The sequence below is a fragment of the Gymnoscopelus microlampas genome (genome assembly GCF_963454915.1).
Source record: "Gymnoscopelus microlampas genome assembly, chromosome: 4".
NCBI classification, from domain to species: Eukaryota; Metazoa; Chordata; class Actinopteri; order Myctophiformes; family Myctophidae; genus Gymnoscopelus; species Gymnoscopelus microlampas.
The window spans coordinates 37,524,003-37,551,923 of NC_139941.1; the positions used below are offsets into that span (position 1 = coordinate 37,524,003).

At 43.5% G+C, this 27,921-nt stretch overlaps 1 protein-coding gene across 1 annotated transcript in view; it reads left to right on the forward strand.

Annotated features, from left to right (window-relative positions):
- The window catches only part of galnt9 (polypeptide N-acetylgalactosaminyltransferase 9), a gene marked incomplete at both ends in the record, with an annotated part of 114,863 nt that overhangs the window by 41,167 nt on the left and 45,775 nt on the right, over nucleotides 1-27,921 (forward strand). The window contains 2 exons of the mRNA XM_084055103.1: nucleotides 11,126-11,323; nucleotides 25,510-25,627. Of these exons, the coding sequence (XP_083911229.1) occupies nucleotides 11,126-11,323; nucleotides 25,510-25,627 (316 nt within the window). The remainder of the gene's footprint in view (nucleotides 1-11,125; nucleotides 11,324-25,509; nucleotides 25,628-27,921) is intronic.

Genomic DNA, 27,921 nt, shown 5'->3' on the forward strand with positions numbered 1-27,921 from the left:
TTCCGTACCTCTACCATCTTTGCATTCTTTTTTTTAACATTAGCTCCATAAGGTTTTGCTGATATATTGTAGTCAGAGAAGCACGAATGCATAGATGACTGAATGGCCTCAGATCTGTAAAGCCATAATGCGCTTGAAAATGGCTATAGGCGATGGAGGCTTAGCTGTTCCACAAAGGCTTGTCTCTCTCATGCTCCTATATGTGTGTGTGAGCGGTGCTCATATACACATGCACTGTACATCCCATAGCATTTGGTTGCAGAGGCACACATGTGGCATGTTGACACGTGTATCCTTGAAGCTCATAAATGGAAGCTACAGTATAGCATGTCAAAATGAAATCTCCACCCTTCTGCATCATGCAACGGACAGCGCACATGTTCACGGTGAATCCAGTGAAAGGCGGAATTACTAAGGAGGATCTATTTTCGTCACTCTGGGGGCCTGATGTTCTCAGGGCATGGTTGTGAATGCAGCTAGATCCCATTATTTGATAGTTTATGTTTGAGAATCTTTCCCCAATTCAAGGAGTCACAAGGTAATTCCATTATTCTAGAGGGGGGTAAGTAAATAAATATTGGAGTTGTAATCTCAAAGGCGACGTGCTGCTGAGCGCTGTTAAAGGTAGAGGACAAAGGTAGGGCAGATAGCAAAGCGTTTTCAGACACCATGTTGAATGGAGTACACAGGCGCTGAGATCACAGGGATGTTTATCTTGGCGTACTGTATGATGTGCTTCTATGAGATGACCATGTGTTTGTTTAAAGGTAGGGGTAAATGTGTGCTCAGCTTGATTTAAAGCCACCCTAAGATACATGCTATTAAACCGGATAAACGGTGTGATAGAAGAAGTTCATAAATCAAGACAAGATGGAATAGGATAACACTTTATTAATCAAAATTCAGGGTGTTACAGCAGCAAAAAGTAAAATAGTTAAAAAATGAATGATAAATACAGCAATAAACTGTACATCAATAGTTACAGGAATATTACAGTATATTCACTTGCAGACACGTATACTGCACATTTACTCACTCGCACCCCACAGATTATCTGTCAATTGTTCGGGATAAGAAAAATTATTGCAAATTTCGTAGGATTCGGGTCCGTCATTTTGGACCCATCGTGTAGGAGCCTACTGCTGCTGCCGTTGCCTCCAGGCTGGGTGCCTCGGTCAATCCACTTTCAATCATTTAAGGGGGTGGGGTATCCATAGAATACGAGCGGCGTCAACGGCAGGGGCGTCACTACCGTCACGCAGAAAGTAGTTTTTTTAATTAAAAATTAAGAAAAAAAAGAAAAGAATTAAAAAACATTGTAATTGTTAACCAAGGTTGATTTTATGTCGCAACATAATATCTCAAATTCGGACCATGACTGTCACTTGTTAATTGTATGGGAGATGGGGAGGCGGTTTCTGTGTTTTTACTTCATTCAGTAGTGTTTGGTCGGTTACAAACCATTGTTTATGTAACCCGAAATCCGTCACAAACCCGCGAAAAAAGTATCAGAAACCACTAATAACCACACTAATAGTCCGGCCGCAAATGCACGCGCGAGCATGAGGGCCCGCTGTGACCACCTCGCGTCGGGGCCTACTGTTGCCTCGTTACGCAACTGGTCAGCGGCCCCTCCGTCTTTGGACTAATCCACATTTTTTACTGATATCTGATTGGCTCACAGTTTCAAAAAGGCTTCCAGCCACTGCGTATGCCACTTTCATTCCGCACGCCCCTCTCCCAATTAGAGCCCTGCACGGGCCGAATATGTGGGCCCTAGCCCGGGCCAGGCCCGTGGTATTTCAGCCCGGCCCGTGGTCCGTAGGTGGCGCAATTTTACAGCCCGAGCCCGTCCGAAGCCCGAGACCTCTTTATTTATTTATTATTATTAATTCATTATTTTCGACTGGGCCGCTCATCGCAGCCAGTGCAGCAGCCGGCTGCACTCTCGCGCTCTGATAAATAAACCCACAACCACAAGAAGTCAAGACAGCAGCGTCATGATCCTCACCCCAGCCAGCAACAACAACAAAAAAAGATTATGGCCTACCTTTCTTTGAGGTAAACTGTGAAGAATAATATTGCAAAAATAGTTCAAATCCAGTGCGTAACACACAAACAAAAACTCCATTTTGAGTCACGAGCGCCGTGAAGAAAAAGTGTAGGCTTCTAAATGTGTGTGCGCGACATGTGCGTGTGTTGTTGTCACGTGACTACTACTAGCAGCGTGCCTGCCTGCAGGCTGCAAGTGCTGCTGCTGCTGCACAACCATGAACTATACCGGAGTTAATCACATACAGAAACGACCCGAGCCCGGCCCGTTTTGGCGGGCCGGGCCACGGGCGGGCCCCGGCGGGCCTGCAGGGACCTACTCCCAATACACAAACGCATCGAATGTGACGGCCTTGAAGATCGACCGCTTGGTTACGACTGCTCCAGACCAACAACACTCAACAGCTTGTTGAGCGCATACAGCTCCTGGACTTGATGCCGCCTCCCCATCTTACGAAGCGCAGCGACCTATGATTCATTGGTTGCTATGCCAGCTCTTCTGCTTAAAAGGGAGCTAGTGACCTTTTCGGTTTTCTACGTTTTCTTATGTATGCTCATTCATTAGACATAAAGTGCATTGGGTAACATTGCATAAAGGGGTTGAATCATAGGGTTAAGAATCTACTGTAAGTGAGCTGATTATATTTTGTACCGAAATTTAATTACAGTAAATGCATTAAAAATAAGTTTAATAAAATAACTTCATTACAAAAAGCATGGAGTTCCCTGCAGGCACTAAACTAGACGCACAAGGGAACCGATGCATGTCATAAAAGTATATCAACAGGGGAACTAACAAATATCAGCGCCAATAATTTGCCACACAATCGGCCGACGCTTAGCATAGAAGTCCTATTATCCCTGAGAATGTTCTTTATTGTGGTTATTATGGGAAATTCAGTTCTGCCAAAGGTACTGCTTCATTCCTATATTGCACCGGTTTGTAGCTATAATCACAGTATAGAAACCCCCTCTGGTATTATGAAAACAAGTTTAAGTTCAGATTTAAGGCTTTATTTGTCCCAAATTGGAAATTTGGCTACATAAAACACAATGCATTCTCAAGTATGGTATTATGAAAGTAGGGGACAAGAAGAAGAGGAAGTCTTTCACGTTTTTCTAAATTAGAGAGAGATGGCAAGACCTGCTGTCATAATGTATTCACAATATGGGATGATGAGTCAACTTGAGAGGTGGGAGAAAATGCTTTTGGAATATGCAAGTGAATTTAGTCAGACAGTGGATGACTACAGTACATTCTTTTATTTGCCAATACACATACTATACGTACATATAGTACAGTAGAGTACAGACAGTACATACATACGTAGTACATACATACATACACACACGCACGCACGCACGCACGCACGCACATACATACATACATACATACATACATACATACATACATACTGTACATACATACATACATACATACATACATACATACATACATACATACATACATACATACATACATACATACATACATACATACATACATACATACATACATACATACATACATACATACATACATACATACATACATACATACATACATACATACATACATGCACACATACATACATACATACATGCACACATACATACATGCACACATACATACATACAGCACTTTGGATAAAGGCACTATATAAACGCACCATTTACCATTTACACCACGGAAAAGGTTTGTCGGTTTGGCACTTTTTCTCATTTTGGCTCTTAATTCTTCTTCACCACCCATTTCTTTCTCATCTACTGTCTTCTTTCTTTTTGAAATTTTCACTAATTACCTGTAGACCTATACGTTTACCACATCCACGCTCAATATTGAAAGTAGTTTGGCCCAGTCTGACAGACAAATATGCTCTGTGCTGTCTGCAGTCTGTGATGGTCAGGCTGGCCCCATGCCACATTCTTGTTGCTTTGCTTGTTATACAGTACTAGACCATACCCGGTGAAGGGCGCAGGCGAAAGTAGTTGCAAAGTTGGGGTTAATGCACGTCCTGTCGCGCGGTTTCTCCCCCGCGCGCGCCCCGTCGTGGCGCCCCCCTATTTTTAAGTATTTTTACTGTTTTTCTCAACTTTTAGGTATTTTTAGTGTTTTTATCAAGCTTTAAGTATTTTTACTCTTTTTTTCAACTTTGAAACTTTTACTCAAGGTATTTGAGTATTCTCTACGTCCCTCTCGCTCTCTCTCCATCTCCCTATTTTCACAACGCATCGCGAGGCGTTGTGAGCTTGTAGATCAGCTATTTTCACAACGCATGGCGACGCGTTGTGAGCCTGATAATCTGCTATTTTCAGTTTGTTGCAACCTTTATTGTGAAGGAACGACTGGAAGTGCTAAGCTATTCAGTCTATTCAGTCGGTGTGACATAACACTCTGAGAGGCTACATCGTGACATTGTATCACAGAAAGCCACAAAAGTCACCAAAATAACACTGTTCAACGGGCTAATTAGTTAGCATTGATGACATTGACCACACTAACGTTCATACAGGTTGTTGATAAGATGTTTAACGTAGCCGTTTGAGTGACGACAGCAGTGTTGGTTAACATTAGTGTTAGTGTTAGGCGCATGCTAACGCTACCCAGTTGCAAATTTGGGGTTAATGCACGTCCTGTCGCACGGTTTCTCCCCCGCGCGCCCCCCCCCCCCCCCCCCCCCCCGCGGTCACCCCTCTCCACGGGCGTATATATATATATATATATATATATCAGCACGGAGAATGGCGTAGGCATGTTACTCGCCCGGCCCGGGGCCGTCTGGTGTGTTTACTTTCCACAGAAAGAATTGTAGACAGTCAGAGAGTGGGCGGGGTCTCGGTGTTGCCATGTCGGCGTACTGTAAGCGCTGTAGGGCCAATGTTGGTGGTATAGGGTTCGTTTGGTTTGGCCTCGTTTTCATAGACCTCGTTGCTTGTTTCTCTCCCGAAACCTGGCAACGACGCATCCGCAGTTTGATCGGAGACCCAGGACTCCATCCACCCACCCACCCACCCACCGTCAGATCCACCCACCCACCCACCGTCAGGTTACTAGAATTATAGTAGGATGATATAGCTACCCCTAGTAGTAGGCCTATATAAATCATGAACACAGCTTGCGATTTCCGTGAAATTTCACGAAGACATTCCCACTAGGCCAAGGAAGAAATGCCACCCTTTTTCACATTGGCCTGTTGTAGCGCCACCAGCAGGTCTAATTTAGCAAAACACATTTTTGGAACAAAGTGCCTCAAATCATGAATGCAGTGTCCAATTGCCGTGAATGACCTAAGAATAAATGGCACCCTTTTCACATTGGCCTATTATAGCGCCACCAGGAGGCCACAATAACGTACCTGACCTGGCGGAGACCTGTGCTCCGAGGAGCACTTTTTCTAGTCTTGTCCTGAATTTGTAATGAATTGTGTGGTTATGTTTTATTGAAAAATAATTTTGTCGTAAATTATAAGATAAAAATCTGAAAAAGAAAACAAACGAAAAACACCGGCTTGTTTGGCCTGGAACGCACTGGCCGTTCGGGAGTCATCCCGAGGATCCCAATGGCCAGTCTGCACCCTCCTTCAGTCTGCCCCTGCTTCATGTTCACCTCTGTGTAATCTGTGTCTGGTATTTGCCAGGTAGAGGACAGGCTCCTGGTGAGAGCACTGCTTGGCCGGCTTTGGGGCTCTCATTACAGGATTCCAAGGACAGAGGAAGATGGATAGCAGAGAGGGGGGGTGTTCTGAAGGTTAGGGAATGTAGACAGGGATTTGCTAGCAGCAACAACTACTGTAAGCATGTATTTTAGGGAAGATAACAATTTGAGCTGTGTTAAAGGGACAATTTTTCCACTAACCACTAACTTAGGGACTTGTATGTTTTCCTAGTGTTCAGAGCAAGGTTTTTCATTTCAGTGTATACTTCATTAGTTATTTGATAGTAACTTGGGATGTTAATGAAGTTTTTTTTGCCAGTCGAAGTCTCAGAGGCATTTACTGGTTCATCCACATTTTTGTGTATGCGTTTTTTAAAGATTCTGATATATACAGTGTACATATATGGAGGTCCTTCCATCTATACTGCTGTAACGCTAGCTACGTACCTATTAATTACTGTGTTGCTGAAGTGTCAGGGGGATATTATAGCACACGACACAGCTATACGTACTTTAATCATGCTGAAATCCTGCATCCTCCACGACAGCATAAGGCTGCATATCTTTCAGTATAATCCCACCAATCTAGCTATGGAGTTTGCCCCGTCAAAATCTACATGGAGATTAAACGCTGTGGGGAGAGGAAGTTTCGCTTCCCTACCCGAGTTTCCTCCATGTGCTGTCAACAGACACACTGGGGTGATGTCTTCGTAAATAAGGAATCATATTGGAAGTGTGGTTGCTAGCATAAGACGTGTGTGTTGCGCAGTGCTTGAACACAGTCACTGTTTATCCACCATGCTTTTGGTCATTGTCTTATGTGACGATCCGTAATTGATGCTGGTCGATCCACTAACTGTACTATCCACCTTCCATTTAAAAGAATGATAGCTGCACTCTACAGTTCATCCATGCCAACTGAGAAGTTTCATTGGGTTACTGGTTCAAGCCCCCCCCCCAACCCCTGTGTATTGTTTGGTGAACCAAAAAATACACAGTACGTGCCTTGAACCGTGACTAACAAACCAAACGTTTTTGAATAGGCCATTAAAAAAAGAGAGATTGTCATTTTTGAGTTCCTAAGATGGCCATGTCACCGTACTAAATCACTAGTATTCACAAGTATTCATCTGAAACTCATTTGTTCTCACTGCGGGTCCTCAGTTAAGAATGCTATTCTATTTTTGTTATTTCAGATCTGTTTAACACTATATGGAATATCACTAGGAGAATAAATTCAAACTATTAATTCCCATAATCTCACAATACAAATGAATTAGTGCAAAATTGTTTGTATTGTCAGGGATATGTTTGATATTATATGCCGAATAAAGGCTATTGTGTGTTCCAGAATATATTGTGCGTGAGAAAAAAGTCTTCACCAGGCACTAGTGTTTGCCAATGTAATAAAATGACTGAATGTTTTGAGTCAAATGACTAAAACTGAACAAAAAAACTAAACAATTGTAACGAAAATAACTGCAGGTGTTATTTCAGGTCTTGATTAATTGCTGAAAAAGTTAACATTCAGATTTAGCCACTGAATTCTGTCTTCACAAAGTCAGAAATATCAGATGACAGTGCATATCAATCTCAGATGGAGTAATTTCTTTTATCATAGTTATTATACCAACGAGACGGGGTCTTACATCTGCCAATCTTTTAGAACAGTGATGGTGAAGTGCTTTTTACTAAGCACTCCTGCTGTTATTAGATGATATTTTTTCTAAAGTACTGCTTCTCAGGGCCATATTTTACTGGCATTGTTACTTACAGTTCCATTTGGACCCATTCCCACTGTCCCCTACCTTAGTGTGATAAGGAATAATTTTGCTTTTAGAAGATGAATGGCCCTGTATTTAAGAGGGAGAAAGTAGGAGGAAGAGGAAGGAAGAGCGGAGGGAGGGACAGCAGGAGCTGGGGAAAAGATGAGAAGAGAGTGAAGAAGACAGTGGGCAGAGAGATACAGTGGTGGTTGAAAGTATAGGCAAAGATGATACAGAGAAGATGGAGTGTGTTTGTATAGATTTATCACATAGAACGCGTAAATGCAGCTTCTATTTTTCCCTAAGCATTTTGGATTCAGTACATGTAAGTTTGCCCTCCGGACATTTACGCTTACATTTTCTAAACTTTTATCCAGAGCGACTTGCTGTAGACTAATCATTTCCTATAGATTTCCAACATTACAAGCAACCAATTGCAAGAAGTACAAGGGTCAGAGACATAGATTCCCCGGCCAATATCACAGTGAATCTGCAGTTATCATACAGGCTTTACTGTAAAAGAGGGAAAGCTGGCACAAAGCATGTGCTAAGAAGAGGGTTGGGTGTGTTATCTTTCTTCAGTCGAGATGGTCGCATATTACGGTGAGTAGAGGAGGAAAGTGCATGAGAGAGTAGCCAGACGATCAGAGACCTCTGCCTACTGATACATGCGGCTGGTGATATCTAAATTCAATATAGGCTAGAACAGCGGTGAGAATGGCTGCTGACAAACCTATGCCCACTTCTTTGAAAACCAATCTTCTTTGAAAAACAAGTCTTTGCATGACGTCTGAAATGCTTTTTTAAAAATCTATGAATTGTTTCCATCCAGTTATAGCCATTCATTGAATTTAGATGTCACCAGACATATCAGGAGGCAGAGGTGTGTGTGTGTGTGTGTGTGTGTGTGTGTGTGTGTGTGTGTGTGTGGGTGGACGGGGGATATAAGTCAAACGTTTCTTCAACGAGAGACAAAATAACACCTGGGTACTGACAATGTCACAGTGACTCTGTCCCTCTTTGCGTGTCTTGTACACCTGTGGATCTGAACCACCTGAATGCCTCAGGCACACGGCTAGAGAAACAAAGTGTTTCAACCCTGAGGTCGTATTTTTATATTTGTCTGTGGATTGGCTTTAATGTATAGGTGTTGTGCTGTTGTCTGGTCTGATTGCAAGTAGGTTGTGTGATTGGTGAAATGTGTGTGTATGATGGGTTCTAGGTGTTGTGTGATGATTGGTGGACTGTGTGATTGAGTAGGAGGTGACGTGGTTGCTGATTGGCCTGGAGATGACAGCTTCCAGCGTATAACTGCAGCTGACAACATTCAACCTCTCTCTCTCCTACATGGCTCCCAGCATGACCAACTACAACTCTCTGTTAATTCTGTCCTGGTGAAATTGTTGTTTAGTGTACATTTTTAAATACAGTACCAGTAGTAACAGTCCAGAAAATAATCCCTTTGGGTTAATGTCCTTTTCTTCTGTTTTGTGATAGGTAGCATTTTATATCCACCTATGTTTTGGTTTCATGACTGGTAAGTTAGTTTGTATTATTAGAGTTCCTTTGTTTGTTTTTGGCTGTATTCACCCTGATGCCAATACTTAGAGTAATAAATCATCTTTGGACTGTTCCTTGGGCTCAGGGAAACAAGGGGGAGAGCGAGTTCTTTTATGTTGCGCCAAGGTTTCCCCCATAGGCTGGGGTGTAATAAAAGGGAACAAACACTGCATCTGTGTAGCCAACCCCTCCGTTGACGGACAGAGGGGGACACCACACATTAAAATCTGCTGATGGTCAAGTACTGGGGAAAGACTTTATAGTAAGCTGACTTTCACACAGTGAGAATAAAGAAGATATAGAGAGAGGACAGTTTTTTTTCAAGAGATGACTGAGGCTTTACTTTAATCAGATTTATCCTCTTACAGTATAGTGTCTTGGAAGAGTCGTATTTCTTTTACATTTTATGTTTATGAATATGACGAGGGAGGTCATTCCACAGCTTGGCAGCCAGGAGGGAAAAGAGTGGAGCATCGTTGAGGGTGTTGTAGGGAAGGGAGGGACAGATGTTGCTGATCAAAGTGTGCAGAAAGGGGTGTAGGGCTGGATCATTTCCGCTAGGTAAGGGAGTGCCATGCCCTTGGTTGATTTGAGGTCATCACCAATGTTTAGGTTGCTGTTTTGGAGCCAGTGGAATGAGCACAGATGTGGGGAGACAGATGAAATTAACATTTTGAGAGGTTGGAGAGCAAGTGTGTTGTGGTTGTGGCATTCTGGATCAGTAGGTCTAAAATAGACCCACATGGCCTACATTATAGCCTGAAACTGTCCTCTCCAGAAACATTCTGTATACAAATAACAGTGAGTTGTGAAGCTAAAGTCCACTGCCTCCAGACCGACATGTACTGTACTGTTAGCTGCCCTTTGATGGAATCCCAGCAGAGCCATTCTCCTCTATCTGCCTCTCAGCTTTGTAAACTTTTATTTGGAAAAAGCTCAATTGGGAATGGACTGGACACATACCATTGCAAAGGTTATGGCTTTATTCAGTAGCTCAAATCCTCGACTTGTTTTTGTTTGATTCCCTCAGCTCACCTTGATGGAGGTTAAATTTGGAACTATTACTCAGTTCTTAACCCTCTCTCTCTGTCTCTGTCTCTCTCTCTCATGCACGCACGCACGCACGCAAAAAATAGGTAAAAGGGGGTTTACATTAGTAAAGGTTCTGATACATAGACATGAACGTTGTAAGGTTACATTTGTCCCCCAAAAACGTTTTAACATAGATGTAATTTCCTGTATTCTGGTGCATTTAAATAGGGAGTTTCATACTTTTATCAGGCTTCTAGCATAGGAAAATGATGAGTACATTTTGTACCATTTTTCATCCATTACAAACCTAAAAGTACATAAATTGTTTAGCATCCAGTTAAACAGCTGTCTTTAATGAGGGTTAAGGTTTAGGCATAGTTTTTGTGAGGTTAGGGTTAGGGTATACAGGTTAGGTTTAGGCATAATTTCGCCACATTAGGTATACTTTTGTCACATTAGGCATAGTTTCAAAAAGCATAATTTCGCCACATTAGGTATAATTTCAAAAACTCACGGTATAAGTTATTTTGTGAGAGAGAGAGAGAGAGAGAGAGAGATCACAGACAGGCTTGGTGATTGGCATGTGAGAGGCAACGAACATTAAAATTAATGCATATACAGTATGTATGCCCTATATCTGCTTCTCAAAGTGGGATCTGGGGACCCGCAGAGGTGCTTGAGGGGGTTCCAGGGGGTCCCCAGCAAAATTGATATAGCATAAAAATCAGTTTAACCACTATAACCCCTATATACATCGGCTATTTGAAAATAGCAGATCTACAACCTCACAATGCGTGGTAATGTGATGCGTTGTGAGCTTGTACATCTGCTATTGTCAAAGAAATCTTGACAAATGTGGAAACATTTGGAATATTAGAAATCTTGCCTGGCACAAAATATGTTCAGATGGGGGTCCACGGTCAAATACATAATAATTAGGAGGTACTCGACGTGAAAAGCTTTGAGAACTAACTGCTCTATACTGTACCTGAACTTGATGGAAGTCACACATGCTTTACTTGGCGAGCCCATTTTTAAACTCTCCTTCTCCTGTCTGTAGGGCAGAGCCCATTCTGACCAGGGTAAAGGAGGACCACACCCGCATCATCCTCCCCGCCATCGACAACATCAAGTACAACACGTTCGAGGTGCAGCAGTACGCCAACGCAGCCCACGGCTACAACTGGGGTTTGTGGTGCATGTACATCATCCCTCCCCAGGAGTGGCTGGACAAGGGCGACGAGACAGCACCAATCAGGTGAGTTGGGAGAGAGATAATTTAGATCATTGGTTCTCAAAATTTGTTACAATTAGTTACTAAATTAGCGTCACAATCATTTTAACCACTTTAACCATATGTTATTCTTTGGCTATTCAAAAATAGCAGATATACAAGCTCATAGCCGCGCTACTGTATGAGCTTGTAGATCTGCTATTTTTGAAAAATCATGAACATTTGCGCAGATCTTTGAATATATATATATTTTTTAAAGTGAACATGTTTAACTCAAATCTTTGCTTCTGGAGGTCATTGTCACAAAGTATGAGATGGGGGGTCCGCAGCCAAATATGTATCATTTTGGGGGTCCTTCACATGAAAAAGTTTGAGGACCACTGATTTAGATAAGAGAGAACTGAGCAGATCGACCGATATATCAGCCATATCGGCCATTATTGTTATTGATGACATTGGTATATGTGCAATTATGCAGCTGACATGTCCCAATTTTTAACCACTTTCAACCTGGCGTCCCTATTTGGAAAAGTCTACTCGTTTAGCATATTGGCTATTTTTGAAAATAGCCAATATAGAATAGGGGTTAAATTAAATAAAGTTCAGTTTATGTGTCTATTTGAGTAAGGTCAGAGAGGCTTACTGTCGGAGTGCGGGAGTCTATCCCCGTTTCACCATGCGTTAGAGCATTGGTTCTCAAAGTGGGGTCCGGGGACCCCCATGGGTATTTGAGGGGGTTCCAGGGGGTCCCCAGCTAAATGATGGATAGGAACCAAATGGACCCTTATGGGTCTGTAACTCTGAGAGTTAAATTAACATTGATTTTACAATATAAATTGGGGTCCCAGAGATATAAATGCCATTAAATGGGGGTCCGTAGCCCTAATGTCAAACTGGGGGTCCTTGAAATTAAAATGGTTGAGAATCACTGCGCTAGAGCCCTGGGAGATGGATTGCAGAGGTGGAGCGCAACACCTACCATCAGCTCCCAGTACGCACGATTTGGAGGACCAGTCGTACTACTCATGTGCTGAGTTGGAGGTGCCCGGTATAGAACCCATTACCTTGTGGTCGAAAGGCGAGGGCTCTACTGACTGAGCTACCCAGACACAAATATTTAATATTTACTTGTTTGCTTGAAGATCATAATCGGGATCGGCATCGGTCCCAAACATCATCATCGGTTGGGCCATCCATAATGGATTAGGGCGTTTGAGGCAATATGAAGAGGCCCCACGGTATTTGATTTATTAAAGGTCGACTACGCGAGTTTCCTTCTCTGTGTGTTGACAGACAGGGAAGGTGTGTTGTTAAACAGAATTCAAACTCGTGAGGAGCCATCAAAACTAAAAACGGAGGTGGGCTTCACGCAACTCAGTAGAGCCTACTAAACACACTCATGCACACACACACACACACACACACACACACACACACACACACACACACACACACACACACACACACACACACACACACACACACACACACACACACACACACACACACACACACACACACACACACACACACACACACACACACACACACACACACACACACACACACACACACACACACACACGCGCTTACTCACACACACACACACACACACACACACACACACACACACACACACACACACGCTTACTCACACACACACACACACACACACACACACACACACACACACACACACACACACACACACACACACACACACACACACACACACACACACACACACACACACACACACACACACACACACACACACACACACAAATACTTACTCACAGAAATGTACACGACCTGGGATCAAGCGGGCCTCCCACCGAAAGCTGTCTAATTCCAGTGATAGATTCATTGTTTGATGGGAGCCCACACGAGGTATGCCATTGCAGTGTTATTAGGATAATTGCGGGGCACATTACTAGCAACATGTTCCTCCACACGACAGCATGGACAGAAGCACTGGCTCGTGTCATGTCATCATAAAGTGTCATGATTCATTATCGTTGCTGTAAAAAAAAAAGAGCATCAATGAGCATAGGCTAGCAGGTATATTATTATTGGATTTGAAAATATTCAGCAGTTTCAGTAGTTTGATCAAATTTCATTCAGATATCCAGTGTTCCATTTGAGATACTGTACGTAGGTTTGGCTGGGGCAAGGTCAGGGCTACACTTACAGTACTATGAAGGCCATTGCAAAGAACCTATATATTATTCATGAAGGGAACACGGCACGCGGGAGGGACCAGAGGTTACTTTTGGAGCTTATGGAGCGTTTTACTTGAGCATTAAACAATATTAGCCTGTGATTGAAATTTCACACATTGTTGGGTTTTTCAATCAGGCGGCTGTGGCACTTCACTTGTCTGCTTATTGCTCTCTGTCTGCACAGAATGATACAGACTGGCCTAGAGATTTAGCAATATATAGCGGGATAATCACAATGTCAAAGGTTCTCCTCAACAGCCAAGTATCCATCCATGCTTAAACGCAATGAATTCACCTATTTGTTCTATTCCCGGCTGTCATGTGCACTTAGGCGTGTGTGTGTGTGTGTGTGTGTGTGTGTGTGTGTGTGTGTGTGTGTGTGTGTGTGTGTGTGTGTGTGTGTGTGTGTGTGTGTGTGTGTGTGTGTGTGTGTGTGTGCGTGCGTGCGTGCGTGCGTGCGTGCGTGCGTGCGTGCGTGCGTGCGTGCGTGCGTGCGTGCGTGCGTGCGTGCGTGCGTGCGTGCGTGCGTGCGTGCGTGCGTGCGTGCGTGCGTGCGTGCGTCACCAGGATATGTACAGTTAACATGTTCAGTAAAGAGCTCGAAAGTATTGAAATTTTCTATATTATAAAAATATTTAGGATTATTTAGCCTGCTAAACCTAGGAAGAACCAGCTCAGTGTCCGCCCTGAGATTGGGAGGTCGGGTTCAATCCCCGGCCGGGTCATACCAAAGACTATAAAAATGGGACCCGCAGTGTTTCCCGGCTTGGCACTCAGGGTTGGAGGGTTGGATTGGGGGTAAGTCCCTGCGACATACACTACTAGCGTCATGTACAGGGGGTGTACTTGTACATCAAGCTGCCTCACTCTACAGAAACAGGAGATAGGTTCCTGCCCTATGGGCCACATGGCTCGCCAAGGCTTGCTTACTTACTTACCTAGGAAGAGGGTCTATGACTGTAAGGTTGTCAGCATGAATGCCTGTTTCCCTTGGGCATTCACACACTCGAGATATGTTCAGTAGACAATGGTAGAAGACTATAATGCTGGGCAGAGCCCAGGGGTAAAAATGCTTGTGATAAGTGTGATGCAGGCCACTGCACGCTCAGCAAAGCTATTTCGTGGGTAAAGGTTAAAACAGAGTAAACTAGAAAATGTGCTCCTCGGAGCACAGGTCTCCGCCAGTACTGTTCCTGATTAATCCTGTCTTACCTATTTATTTTACATATTGTCACGTGTCACTTGACCAATGTTAGCTTGGCTGATGGAAGCTCACTTCCAAAAAGTATAAATGATTTTTTGAAGTGACACACCTATTTATGGTTTTCTATTTCGTCATGCGTCTCGCTAGCCAATCAAAGCACACCCTTTCAACATATTGTCACGTGTCACGTGAAACTTGACCAATGTTAGCTTGGCGGACACACGGATGGACGGAGACGAAAACATACTCTCCACCTCTGGCGGAGACAACTATTGCCCGTGGACACAGTGGTTAATCTCAAGTGCAAAGGGGCTACAGGGCTGACAAGAGCCTAGTACAGCCTAATAGAGCCTATTAGAGTCTAGTAAGGCCTAGAACATTCTAGTCTAGCCTATTCCAGCTGGACCCAGCCCTGTATAGCCTATTACAGTCATTTAACTACCCCCATACCCTAGGCTATTCTCCCAGTGGGCTGGACTTTGTTTGCTGGAATATGCCGGACTGCTGGGCTCTGGTGGGCTATAATGGGCTATAATGGGCTCTGTTGGAATGTGCTGGTCTCTGTTAGGTTGTACGGGGCAGTACTATACTATAGCCTAGAAATGTTCATGTAAAACTATTGCCGGTGGACACAAACCCATGTAAAACTATTGCCCGTGGACACAGTGGTTAATCTCAAGTGCAAAGGGGCTACAAGGCTGACAAGAGCCTAGTACAGCCTAATCGAGCCTATTAGAGTCTAGTAAGACCTAGAACATTCTAGTCTAGCCTATTCCAGCTGGACCCAGCCCTGTATAGCCTATTACAGTCATTTAACTACCCCCATACCCTAGGCTATTCTCCCAGTGGGCTGGACTTTGTGTGATGGAATGTGCCGGACTGCTGGGGTCTGGTGGGCTTTAATGGGCTCTGGTGGGCTGTGCTGGGCTCTGTTAGGTTGTACGGGGCAGTACTATACTATAGCCTAGAAATGTTCATGTAAAACTATTGCCGGTGGGCACAAACCCATGTAAAACTATTGCTCGTGGACACAGTGGTTGATCTCAAGTGCAAAGGGGCTACAGGGCTGACAAGAGCCTAGTACAGCCTAATAGAGCCTATTAGAGTCTAGTAAGACCTAGAACATTCTAGTCTAGCCTATTCCAGCTGGACCCAGCCCTGTATAGCCTATTACAGTCATTTAACTACCCCCATACCCTAGGCTATTCTCCCAGTGGGCTGGACTTTGTGTGCTGGAATGTGCCGGACTGCTGGGCTCTGGTGGGCTATAATGGGCTCTGGTGGGCTGTGCTGGGCTCTGTTAGGTTGTACGGGGCAGTACTATACTGCCCTGCCAAGCCAAAGAGCAGTAACTACGTTTTTGGACACACCGACTTATTTGGGTTGCCCAAAGGTCAAATTAGCCTTTGTGATGTTGGGGGATAAACAATTACCTCAAGAACAGATGTACAATTATTGTAATATCACTTATATGCCAATATCTCATTTGGCTGACCAGTTGAATCACTTTTAAACCCATTTTTCAATGATTTTTGTTTTCGTAGTTACTGCACTCTGCCTTGGCAGGGCAGTATACTATAGCCTAGAAATGTTCATCTAAAACTATTTCCGGTGGATACAAACCCATGTAAAACTATTGCCCGTGGACACAGTGGTTAATCTCAAGTGCAAAGGGGCTACAGGGCTGACAAGAGCCTAGTACAGCCTAATAGAGCCTATTAGAGTCTAGTAAGGCCTAGAACATTCTAGTCTAGCCTATTCCAGCTGGACCCAGCCCTGTATAGCCTATTACAGTCATTTAACTACCCCCATACCCTAGGCTATTCTCCCAGTGGGCTGGACTTTGTGTGCTGGAATATGCCGGACTGCTGGGCTCTGGTGGGCTATAATGGGCTATAATGGGCTCTGTTGGAATGTGCTGGGCTCTGTTAGGTTGTACAGGGCAGTACTATACTATAGCCTAGAAATGTTCATGTAAAACTATTGCCGGTGGACACAAACCCATGTAAAACTATTGCCCGTGGACACAGTGGTTAATCTCAAGTGCAAAGGGGCTACAAGGCTGACAAGAGCCTAGTACAGCCTAATAGAGCCTATTAGAGTCTAGTAAGACCTAGAACATTCTAGTCTAGCCTATTCCAGCTGGACCCAGCCCTGTATAGCCTATTACAGTCATTTAACTACCCCCATACCCTAGGCTATTCTCCCAGTGGGCTGGACTTTGTGTGCTGGAATATGCCGGACTGCTGGGGTCTGGTGGGCTTTAATGGGCTCTGGTGGGCTGTGCTGGGCTCTGTTAGGTTGTACGGGGCAGTACTATACTATAGCCTAGAAATGTTCATGTAAAACTATTGCCGGTGGGCACAAACCCATGTAAAACTATTGCTCGTGGACACAGTGGTTGATCTCAAGTGCAAAGGGGCTACAGGGCTGACAAGAGCCTAGTACAGCCTAATAGAGCCTATTAGAGTCTAGTAAGACCTAGAACATTCTAGTCTAGCCTATTCCAGCTGGACCCAGCCCTGTATAGCCTATTACAGTCATTTAACTACCCCCGTACCTAGGCTATTCTCCCAGTGGGTTGGACTTTGTGTGCTGGAATGTGCCGGACTGCTGTGCTCTGGTGGGCTATAATGGGCTCTGGTGGGCTGTGCTGGGCTCTGTTAGGTTGTATGGGGCAGTACTATAGCCTAGACATGTTCATGTAAAACTATTGCCGGTGGACACAAACCCATGTAAAACTATTGCCCGTGGACACAGTGGTTAATCTCAAGTGCAAAGGGGCTACAGGGCTGACAAGAGCCTAGTACAGCCTAATAGAGCCTATTAGAGTCTAGTAAGGCCTAGAACATTCTAGTCTAGCCTATTCCAGCTGGACCCAGCCCTGTATAGCCTATTACAGTCATTTAACTACCCCATACCCTAGGCTATTCTCCCAGTGGGCTGGACTTTGTGTGCTGGAATATGCCGGACTGCTGGGCTCTGGTGGGCTGTGCTGGGCTCTGTTAGGTTGAATGGGGCAGTACTATACTATAGCCTAGAAATGTTCATGTAAAACTATTGCCGGTGGACACAAACCCATGTAAAACTAGAAAAAGTGCTCCTCGGAGCACAGGTCTCCGGCAGGTCAGGTAGGTTATTGTGGCGCAGCAATGTTCGGAATTTGGCAATCAGGATGTAATATGAAAAATCGAACGGAACCATCTTGACCACTTGACTATAGAGATAATGGGTACCGATTTGCATGATGTTTGGACAAAATTTGTAGTAGTAATATAAAAAAGAAAACTGTTGCAAAAATTGGCCTCAAGGTGGCGCTATAATAGGGCAATGTTAAAATGGTGGCATTTGTTCCTCAACGTAGTGCGAATGTGCGAGCAAAGTTTCACTGCAATCGGACCCTGCGTTCATGATTTGCGGCATTTTGTTCAAAACGGGCCACTCCTGCAAACTTTAGATGTAAATTTTAGTCAATCAGGATGGACTATGAAACATCTAACAGATCCTTCTTGATCACATGACTATAGAGATCATGTGTACCGATTTGCGTGAAATTTGGATAAAATTTGAAGGCTTACAATCAAAAAATGTGTTTTACATAAGTCGGCCTCCTGGTGGCGCTATAAAAGGCAGATGTGAAAAATGCAGGGCAAAGGTTTTTCCTTGGCCTCTAGAGAGTGTGCATACAAAGTTTTACACAGATCGGTACAGTTATAGGCAAAAACACAAATTGGCCTGTTATAGCGCCACCATGAGGCTGGTTTTAAAATGTTCTAGTAGCATTACTTCCTTGACGTAGTGGGAATGTGCGTGCAAAATTTCACGGAAATTGCATGCTGTGTTCATGATTTGAGGCATTTTGTTCAAAACGGAGCAGTCCTGTAAACTTTGGAAGCCACTTTTAGCCAATCAGGATGGAATATGAAAAATCTGAAACACCCGTTTTGTTTAATGACTATAGAGATACTGTGTACCGATTTGCGTGCTGTTTGGACAAAATCTGTAGGAGAACTGTCAAGAAATGTGTAATGCACCAATCGGCCTCCTGGTGGCGCTATAACAGGCCCCTGTGAAAAATTTGGGGCAGAGGTTCTGCTCTAGTATCCAGGGAGTGTGTGTGCACAGTTTCGCTGCGAGCAAGCCAACGGTGCCGGAGATTAGCTGTACACAGACAGATCGAATGACGGACGGACGGACACACGGACACACGGACGGACGGACGGACAGGGGGTAAAACATACTCTCTCGCCATGCCTTTTGGCCTGGCGGAGACAATTAGTGTCTGAGAGGAGCTACACAGGACAAAAGGTGCTTACTGAAGACCAAAAATGTTCAGTTATGGACAGCATGTATACTGTATGCATCTATAATTTAGTTATTTGCTCAATTAAAAACAACATTTCTTAACAAAATGCCCACATTTAGAGTCATACTGTACATCATAGATACGTCATAGATGACTGTACATCGCAGGTTGTTAACTCGCATGATGATTTATCCAAAAATACCAGATCTACAAACTCACAACGCATCACATCGCATTGTGAGCTTGTAGATTGGCTATTTTTGCCAAAGAGATTTGGTGAAGATGGAAAGAAGCGGTCCCAGTAATGTTGTAACTCAGGTCAGTTTATACTATGAATAGGGGGTTTAAGTGGTTAAGGCATTACAGCAGAAAGAAAGAAAGAATGAAAGAAAGAAAGAAAGAAAGAAAGAAAGAAAGAAAGAAAGAAAGAAAGCCGATGCTGCAAGTTCATTGATCAAAAACAAAATGAGATCCACTATGGGACAAAACAGACTGATTGATCGGACAGGCATGCCTGTAGAAGCTGACTTGTGGGGGATCCTGGGGTCTACATATTCGTAATGTTCCAGCCAGAGTTGGTCTAGACAGGGTTCTTAAAAGCTTAGTTCTGGTATTTTGAGCTTAAAATTATGCAAATAGCTTGTTGACTATTGGACTGAAGTTGAGGTCAAATTAAATACCACTTATGTGAGTATTATCACGTACGTTGCCCAGCATAGGGAAAGCAATAATTGCTAGATATTAAAATAATCAGATCCGTTGTAATCAGTTGGAGGAAAGTAGCCTAATATTATCAGACACCTTTCCCTATCGTAGTATCGAAGTACTACGAAAGTCTGGATGTTTTCTTGAATATCAATCCCTTGTCTGAGATGGAGGCAAATGATAAGAGAGCGGTTGCAGACATTGCAGTGCTGTTTTCTGTTCTGTCTCAGTATTGACACTTTTGCTGCAGATGGACAGAATGCCTCGAGGGCCAAGTGAAGTGTGTCGGCTTTGTGGATTGCTATTGGAAATCATTCCTCCACTTGTTTCCCCAAGCTTTCTGGCCATCAGCAGCCAGAGTCCTGTGTTGTTGTGCTCTATTCAAAAGCCTTTTCTGGTTACCTGGATGCAGCGGGCGAAAGGGTACAAGAAGTCGCATAACAGTGTCCTTATTGAAGCAAGCCCCCCTCCTCGAGCTATGTTCCTAAATATCTACAGACCACCTAAAACGTTTTTGATGTCGAGTTACTCCTTTAACCATAGAAACCGATAGATACACAAACACCCCGGCCGATAGACATTACTGCACACCAGGGGTCTTCAACAGGGGTCCGTTACCTCCAGGGGGTCCTCTGAATTACTACAGGGGGGCTGCCAAATGTTTGTGTGATAGGAACTTCTTTCTTTTTTCACATTAACCACTAGAATCTAGAATGGGAAAGATTAGCCGAAAATAGCATCCAGTATGTACATGCTCAAGTGCGACACGTTGTGAGCTTGAAGATCAGCTGTTTTTGGCAAAGAGGTTTGTGAGGTTTTACTACACTATACACTATACTAAACGAATCGGCCGTATTGGGTCTGTACTCAATTACCTGATGTTGGCAGGAAGAAATGGAAAACAACAGCAATGCCAACTCATGCTCTCATGCTGCCACAACACATTCTACATTTAGGTTAAAGATATTTCTATTTTTGTGTTTTGCCTTTTTGCACAAAGTTTAGTGCATACAAGCAGTCTAGTGATTTGTTGAGAGGAGAGGAGAGGACAAGCGAGGACATCGGAAGGAAATGGAGGATAGGTGTTCTGTGTGTGTTATATCTCTTATCTTTAAGCCAATTAGAGCAGTAAATAGTACTTAAAAGTGTTTGTTTGACAACATGCAATACGAGCAAGGCAGGGGATGTGTATCTTTAGACACAAAGACAACAGGAAAGTTACTTAAAGGGCTTCCATGTTATCCAAGTCATAATTCATGTCAACAAGACTGCATAAACCAGTGTCATTCTCTACACTCTTATCAGGCAGCAAACAACATTTCATTTACACTAATGTGGGGGAAAATCTATATTGAGTAGTTAGTTAATGATAGGCACAATGCCTTCTCTGAAATATAATTAGAATTGATGATACCATCATCATTAGCTGTGACAACTTGAGGTAGTTGAATTAGCTCTTGCAGTTAAAAACAATAAATGGCATTCCAAAATGCATTGAGGCTGTTGTTTTTGTGTGTGCGTGTGTCTGTGACAGATTTATGTAAAAACAAAACAAAAAAACAAAATATCTACTATATGAAGTTTAACTTTATACAGTAGGCGGGCGGTGTCTGTGCAAGTCAACCTCAGTAATGACCAGAGCGCCGTTCATGTCGGCGGTGGGGACTCCCTCAGAGAGATTGGTGTTAATAACCTCAAAACGGGGGTCAAAACTGTATACAACTCATCTGGGAGGCAGGCAGCGCTGTTAGCTGCACAGACAGGTTTTCCTTTCAAGTCCGATATTGTGTGTGTAGTCCCTGCCACGTATTATGGGGGTCATTACCACTTATCAGTGTCTTAATCTTCTTGCTGTAGTCCCGTTGGGCTGCCGTGATTGCTCTGCAGAGATCATAACAGGCTTTTCTTCCCCCTCTGCTTCGTCTCCTCTGATTGTCCCTTACAGTTCCTTATGTCGGCTTGTGGCAGGAATGGATGTACACAGCTTACAACAAAAGCCGTGAATTCCCTGGGCAGCCAGAATGGCCGACACAAGAGTGTGAGATATTCCTGGTCCAGGGAACACAAATTCTTGAGGGAGTGCGTGTTCCTAGGATCACATCAAGCATTGTTGACCATGAAACATACAGTACATGGCACGCCCTTTCCTTTACACTTTTGAAATGTAAGTGTCGGGTTTTCGCTGCCCCAGAGTCCAAGTGACATTACAAGTAAGCTCTGTAATGCCATTGACATTATGGCTATACACAAGTTGACATTCAATTCTTGTACATGGAACTGAAAAGGAATGGCATGTCGGATGAGATGTACACAGTTATATCTGAAAGGTGGCAGACTATGCCAGTATACTCTCAGAAAAGAGACATCAGAGCTGTGTGTGTGTGTGTGTGTGTGTGTGTGTGTGTGTGTGTGTGTGTGTGTGTGTGTGTGTGTGTGTGTGTGTGTGTGTGTGTGTGTGTGTGTGTGTGTGTGTGTGTGTGTGTGTGTGTGTGTGTGTGTGTGTGTGTGTGTGTGCGCGTCCAAGCGAGAACGTAGGCGTTTTGTCGCTCCCTGTCTGAAAAGCCCTTTAGGCTATACATCTTGGTGTATGAGTTAGACTTCGACACTCTAACCTCTGACAACGGGCTAAATACTGACTTAAGACAGCTCGGACTTGAATATGCAGACATCCTAAAATGTCAATGCCCTCATAAGTATCTATCTATACAATTGGCAAGTGGCAAGTGTGGCTGTTTGTCTGGGTCTACAAGGTTGCCAGGTTCCGTGAGAGAAACAAGCAACCAGGTCTATAAAAACAAGCCCAAAAAAACAAACCACAACCACCATATTTACAATTGACTTTAATCGCGTGTGTGTGTGTGTGTGTGTGTGTGTGTGTGTGTGTGTGTGTGTGTGTGTGTGTGTGTGTGTGTGTGTGTGTGTGTGTGTGTGTGTGTGTGTGTGTGTGTGTGTGTGTGTGTGTGTGCGTGCATGCATGTGTGCAGTGCACATATTATTTGGGTGCATTATGTCCAATTGCATGTGTGCAGTATGCGTGCCCTGGCCTATTGTAGGCGATAGTGTGGTATCTGAAACCCACAGACTTCACTATGTTCTGGTAAAGGTTCTATTGCTTTTGTAGTTGCCAACAATGCCATATTGTAGTCAGTTTGATGTTCCAGAGATGTGTATGAATGGTTGGATAATGAATTGAGGCATCACTCCAGGCAGTGAGGTTCCTTGCTTCCCATTTATTTCATAGATAGTACAGAGTACAAACAGCTTTCTATGGAGACCCTGAGGTCCCCACCATCGGCCCTTCGGCCTCTGAATAGCACACCCACCCTAGCTTACATTTGAGTCCGTCTTTATAGTACATTTAGAAAAATAGGAGGGACATGTATGGCTGGGTCAGCCTTGAAATGTTAATGTCTCTATCTGGAGAGGTGATGGCATCACTCTTTGATCAACTTGCTAATCTACAATTCGGGTGGGCCAGCCTTCAAAGGTGGGACCCCAACCTCCCCCGGCCCCACACATTTGCAACTGTATAGAGCCTTGATGACAAATGCATAGACGCTCTGTCTCCCAGATAAAACAATAGGATGCTAATTGTAACCCCCCACCCAGGTCAGAGCCAGCAATCACCTCCTAATACTTCTTCTGTCTGCAGCCTACTTGTGAAGAAAACCTCTTACCTCTGTATGTACTGTATGTTATATGACATATACAACAATAGCATTATGGGGAACTTACTAATTACTGCAGGCATCACTCTAGAATACAGCAAAGAGCCACTATGTAGTCATAATGAATTGAAGCTTTTAATTCAGCTCACCGTAGCAGCTCACTGCAGTATGAATGTAAGGTTTATGGATCTTTGACCCACGGTACTTTACACACTGCAGTTCCAGTAAGAACAGGCCCACGGTGAAACTGACCAAAGAAGAAACTTGGCCATGGCCATGTAACAGTAGCCTGGTAATGCCCCTCCCTCCGGAAAATCTAATTTCCATTTGAATTCAGGAAGGAGTCTGGCCTGAAGGCTTGTCTGGGCGTTTCTAGCCCGTTCACCAAATGGACGAGCCTATCAGCGACGTCACTCATCGTTCTGTGATTGACAGCAAAAGTTGGCTAATCAGGTGGCGAGTTCGAGTGAGCCCGAATGGATCCGAGTGCAGCCTGAGTGCAGCCGACCAAACACGTACGGCAGCCATTGTTTCTGTGGGCAGTTTCTACTTTTTATTTTCGGTTTTAAAACGCTATCAAACTTCTTTTTTGAGGCACGGAATTTACTTTACTTTACTATCGTTTGGATAGAATTTCATTGTTTAACTTCATACTGTATATGTGGTCAATTAATCATGACAGAGCCTATTTAAAAATAAAAATTCAGAGAACCGGCAGGGGCGGGCAGTGACACGCATGTATCCGAATAAGGCAACCTATTTTGGGCATGGCCATCTCAAAAGTCCCGTTGCGTCACATTAGTCTGGAGGTGGTAAAAATGCACTGCAATTGGCTGAAGGGGAACAACGATCATTGGCTGAAGGGGTTCAGTCAGTCAACGGTATTACTCCCGCCCAACTCCATCCCACAGCCAATATTGCAGAATAGGCGATCATGCCAGACTCACTCCTGAAATAAATTACAAATGAGATTTCCGGAGGGAGGGTTTACCAGGCTAATGTAACAGTACAATGCAAAGGGAAGTATTTTATTGTACTTACTTAGTTCGATGTTTATGGCTGGGGTCCACTGGAGATATACATGGGAGGGTGTTAAACATTTTGTCCGAGGGAGTGTGTACTGTTTTTAATTTGAGTCCAGGGGAGGTTCATACATTTTTTTTTACGATCAATACAAAATTATATTTGCAGTATACACACCACGCACGAACGCACGCACGAACGCACGCACGCACGCACGCACGCACGCACGCACGCACGCACGCACACAATAAAGACAGTGATGCACACTTATTCGACCCCACCAAAAACTTTGACGTGCCCATCCAAAATGGCAATCACTGCAGCTTCTCTATGGCGAAGATTGAAGTCTCTTATAAAGTCAGAAATGAGTTGGAGAAAAAGGAACACAACTACAAACTGTGACAGGAATCAAACCGTTGTTTATCATCATCATTTGGTGGGGGAAGGTCAATGCATTTTTTATTATTATTATTATTATTATTAATGTGTACACATCGTAACGTGGACAGGATACTGCATGTAATTCTGAACGAATTCTGTGTGAGTGATTGATTCCGTGTACAGCTGATTCTGAAAAGCCTTCTAATATTGTTCCGAAACAAATATTTTGTGTTTCCAAAGCCTGCGGCCTAACCCAATGTGCAAACCATCTTGAATGCAGTAAATGTTCTCTGTCTTGCATTTTTTCCGTTTTTTTTTTTGTTAACGATGATGAACAAGATTATCTGTGGGCATCCCTCCCCCTCTGTCTTCTTATTTATCTGATTTCTGACCTGCCCCACCCTGATTTGCTCCATCTCTCTTCTTTCTTTCTCTGACTTCCTCTTTCTCTCTATCTCTTTGGTCTCCATCTGGCCATATCCATTTCTATCACTCCGACCTTTTCTGCTATTCTCTCTGTTTGACCGCCCCCATATTTCTATGCTTCTCTCACTTCACCCATGATTTCAACACCTCCCTTTGCATGCCTATCTCCCCAACCCCGTCCTTCTCTCTATCTCTCACTCTGATATCTCTCCATTTGTTACCAATTCCTACCTCTCTAACCCTCCCCCACCCTCTCTCTGTCTCTCCTTATCCAGAACGCCGGCTATGATTGGGTGCTCCTTTGTTGTTGACCGTGAATACTTTGGAGAGATTGGCCTGCTGGATCCTGGAATGGAGGTGTACGGAGGGGAGAACATTGAGCTCGGCATGCGGGTAAGTACTGCTTGATAACTCCTTAAACACATTCGCTTTGATATACATCTAAAGTTAAACTACAGTAACTACTACTGTATGTACTAGTGATGAGCGGGCCGACCCGCGGGTGGGTCGAGTCAGGATTTCAGAGGCAATAATGCGGGCTGCGGGTGAGCGGGTCAGCCGATCTCACACGCAAAAAACAAAAAAAAAATCATATGCTCTTGTTTTGTCTTTATTCCTAATAAGAATAATAACAATAAAACAGTTTGAATACACTTGGGGTATTTTACCGATTTTTTTTTTTACCGCCCGTCGCGGGACGGGTTGAGCCATAAATTTATATATGGGTTCGCGGGGCGGGTTGTGGCGGGTTGGGTTCTGTGGCGGGGCGGACCTGCACAACATCACTAGTATGTACAGTATATATTTTATTAATTTCGCTCAAGTTATCTTGAGCATAAAATGGTTTACAACAGCTGTCAGCCGCACAATGATTATGGATCCTGTTTTTGGCTGGACTGTTACAGCGGCACCAGCCCTTATACAGTATGTTTTCCTTATGTAAAGCGACTTTGGGGGCTTAGAAAAGCTCTATATACATTTTAGCTATTATTATCATTATTATATAATAAACACGAATGTGTCTGGCTGACTAAGTCATTATGATGTTACACAATTGGTGGGCCGTTGGCCTAACAACAAACTAGCCAATCTCAGAGTAATCATCCCTCCAGGTTATGGGATGTAATGTAAAACAGGAAAAGTCAGTCAGTCAGTCAGTCAGAGTGTGTGGCACTTAACAAATGCACAAATGGCTGGTCTAGTGAAAGAATGCCACGATTGATGACAAATATGATTTTATTCATATAAGGATGGATATAGCTCCTGTAGTGAATTTTGTGCCCATATGAAGTTACACCATCAACTTTACACACGCCGAATTGGACTCTCCCCCCCCCCGCCCATCCAGATTGGCCAGCATCCCACCAACATGTTTCACAAATGTTAAATATATATACGCAGTATTCATAAATATTATAAATATATACATTTCCAACTTAATTCAGTTCTGCGAGAGATATAGGTTCACTTCAGCGAGTGTATGAGCCAGAATAAATGGACACCGTTCTCAGGAAGTTTCATGCAGGTAGAAAAAAATCAACCCCGCCAGCTCTTACATACACGTAGGTCTGTTGTATTTTAGTTGATAATTATGCGCTAATTTGCCTAATTTGCCTAATTTGTTATTGCTGTTGCTCTGTTGGTGGAAAATATATTCTACCCTGCTGATCATTGTATGGCATTGCCACAATGTGTGCGTGTGCGTGCGCACGTGCTTGCGCGCATGCCATTTCTGAATAAAGTATAAGAATCATGACGACACTTACATGTACTGTAGGTGTGCCTTGAGATTTGGGTTTAACCATTGTGTGCATTAGCACTCAAAATATTGAAAATCACTGGTCTATATTATGAGTACTAGAGTACTAATCAGAAATTCTGTTCCCGTTTAAAACAACTGTATTAAATTACTATTGCATCAGATTTAGGTTTAGGCTTGTGCCGATTAAAACGTTTCCAAACCGGTCTGATTTTCATGGTCAAACCGCACTGTATCGGTATCGACTTTGACGGCATACGGATACTTGATACTTTTTTCATTCCATTCCAAGTGTTTACACATTTTCAGCTCACCTCTTGTTGTCTTCAAATCCATTTTATTTATTCATTCGTTTTTTTTAACCTTGATTTATCATGGGGAGTTTCACAGAGCACGAATGCTCTTTTTCAGCTACTCTCTGCTTCACACACAGAAATGACAACCTGGCAACTGCCCAGTATAAACACAGTCTTATACTATTGGAAACTGTGCTCAGGGCACAGAGAGGAGTAAGTGTTGGTTATTCTCTTCCTCACACAGATTTGTTTTCTGCCACTCCAGGCAATTAACTGGAAACCTTTCGGACACAAGCCACGCTCCTCTAACTCTTTAAGCTACCGTGGCCTTCAAATGATAATAATATGCCAATGTTGCCATTGGCATATTAGCTTTCTTTGGCACTAAATTAGTCCCTGCTAGGTCTCCTCTTGTTTCAACACATACACTGGGTCAGATAAATGATGATTAAAACAGCCGCTGCTGTGTCACGCTTAGCGGCTTTGTAAAAAAATGTTTTCCAGTGAAAGTGTATAGATCTTTCGTATTTGTGTACAACTATAGCAGCCACAAGATGTTTTACTACATGTGATGTGAGTGTCTCGACTACAAACAACACACTACCATCGAGTCTCCTACAGAATGTCTCCAA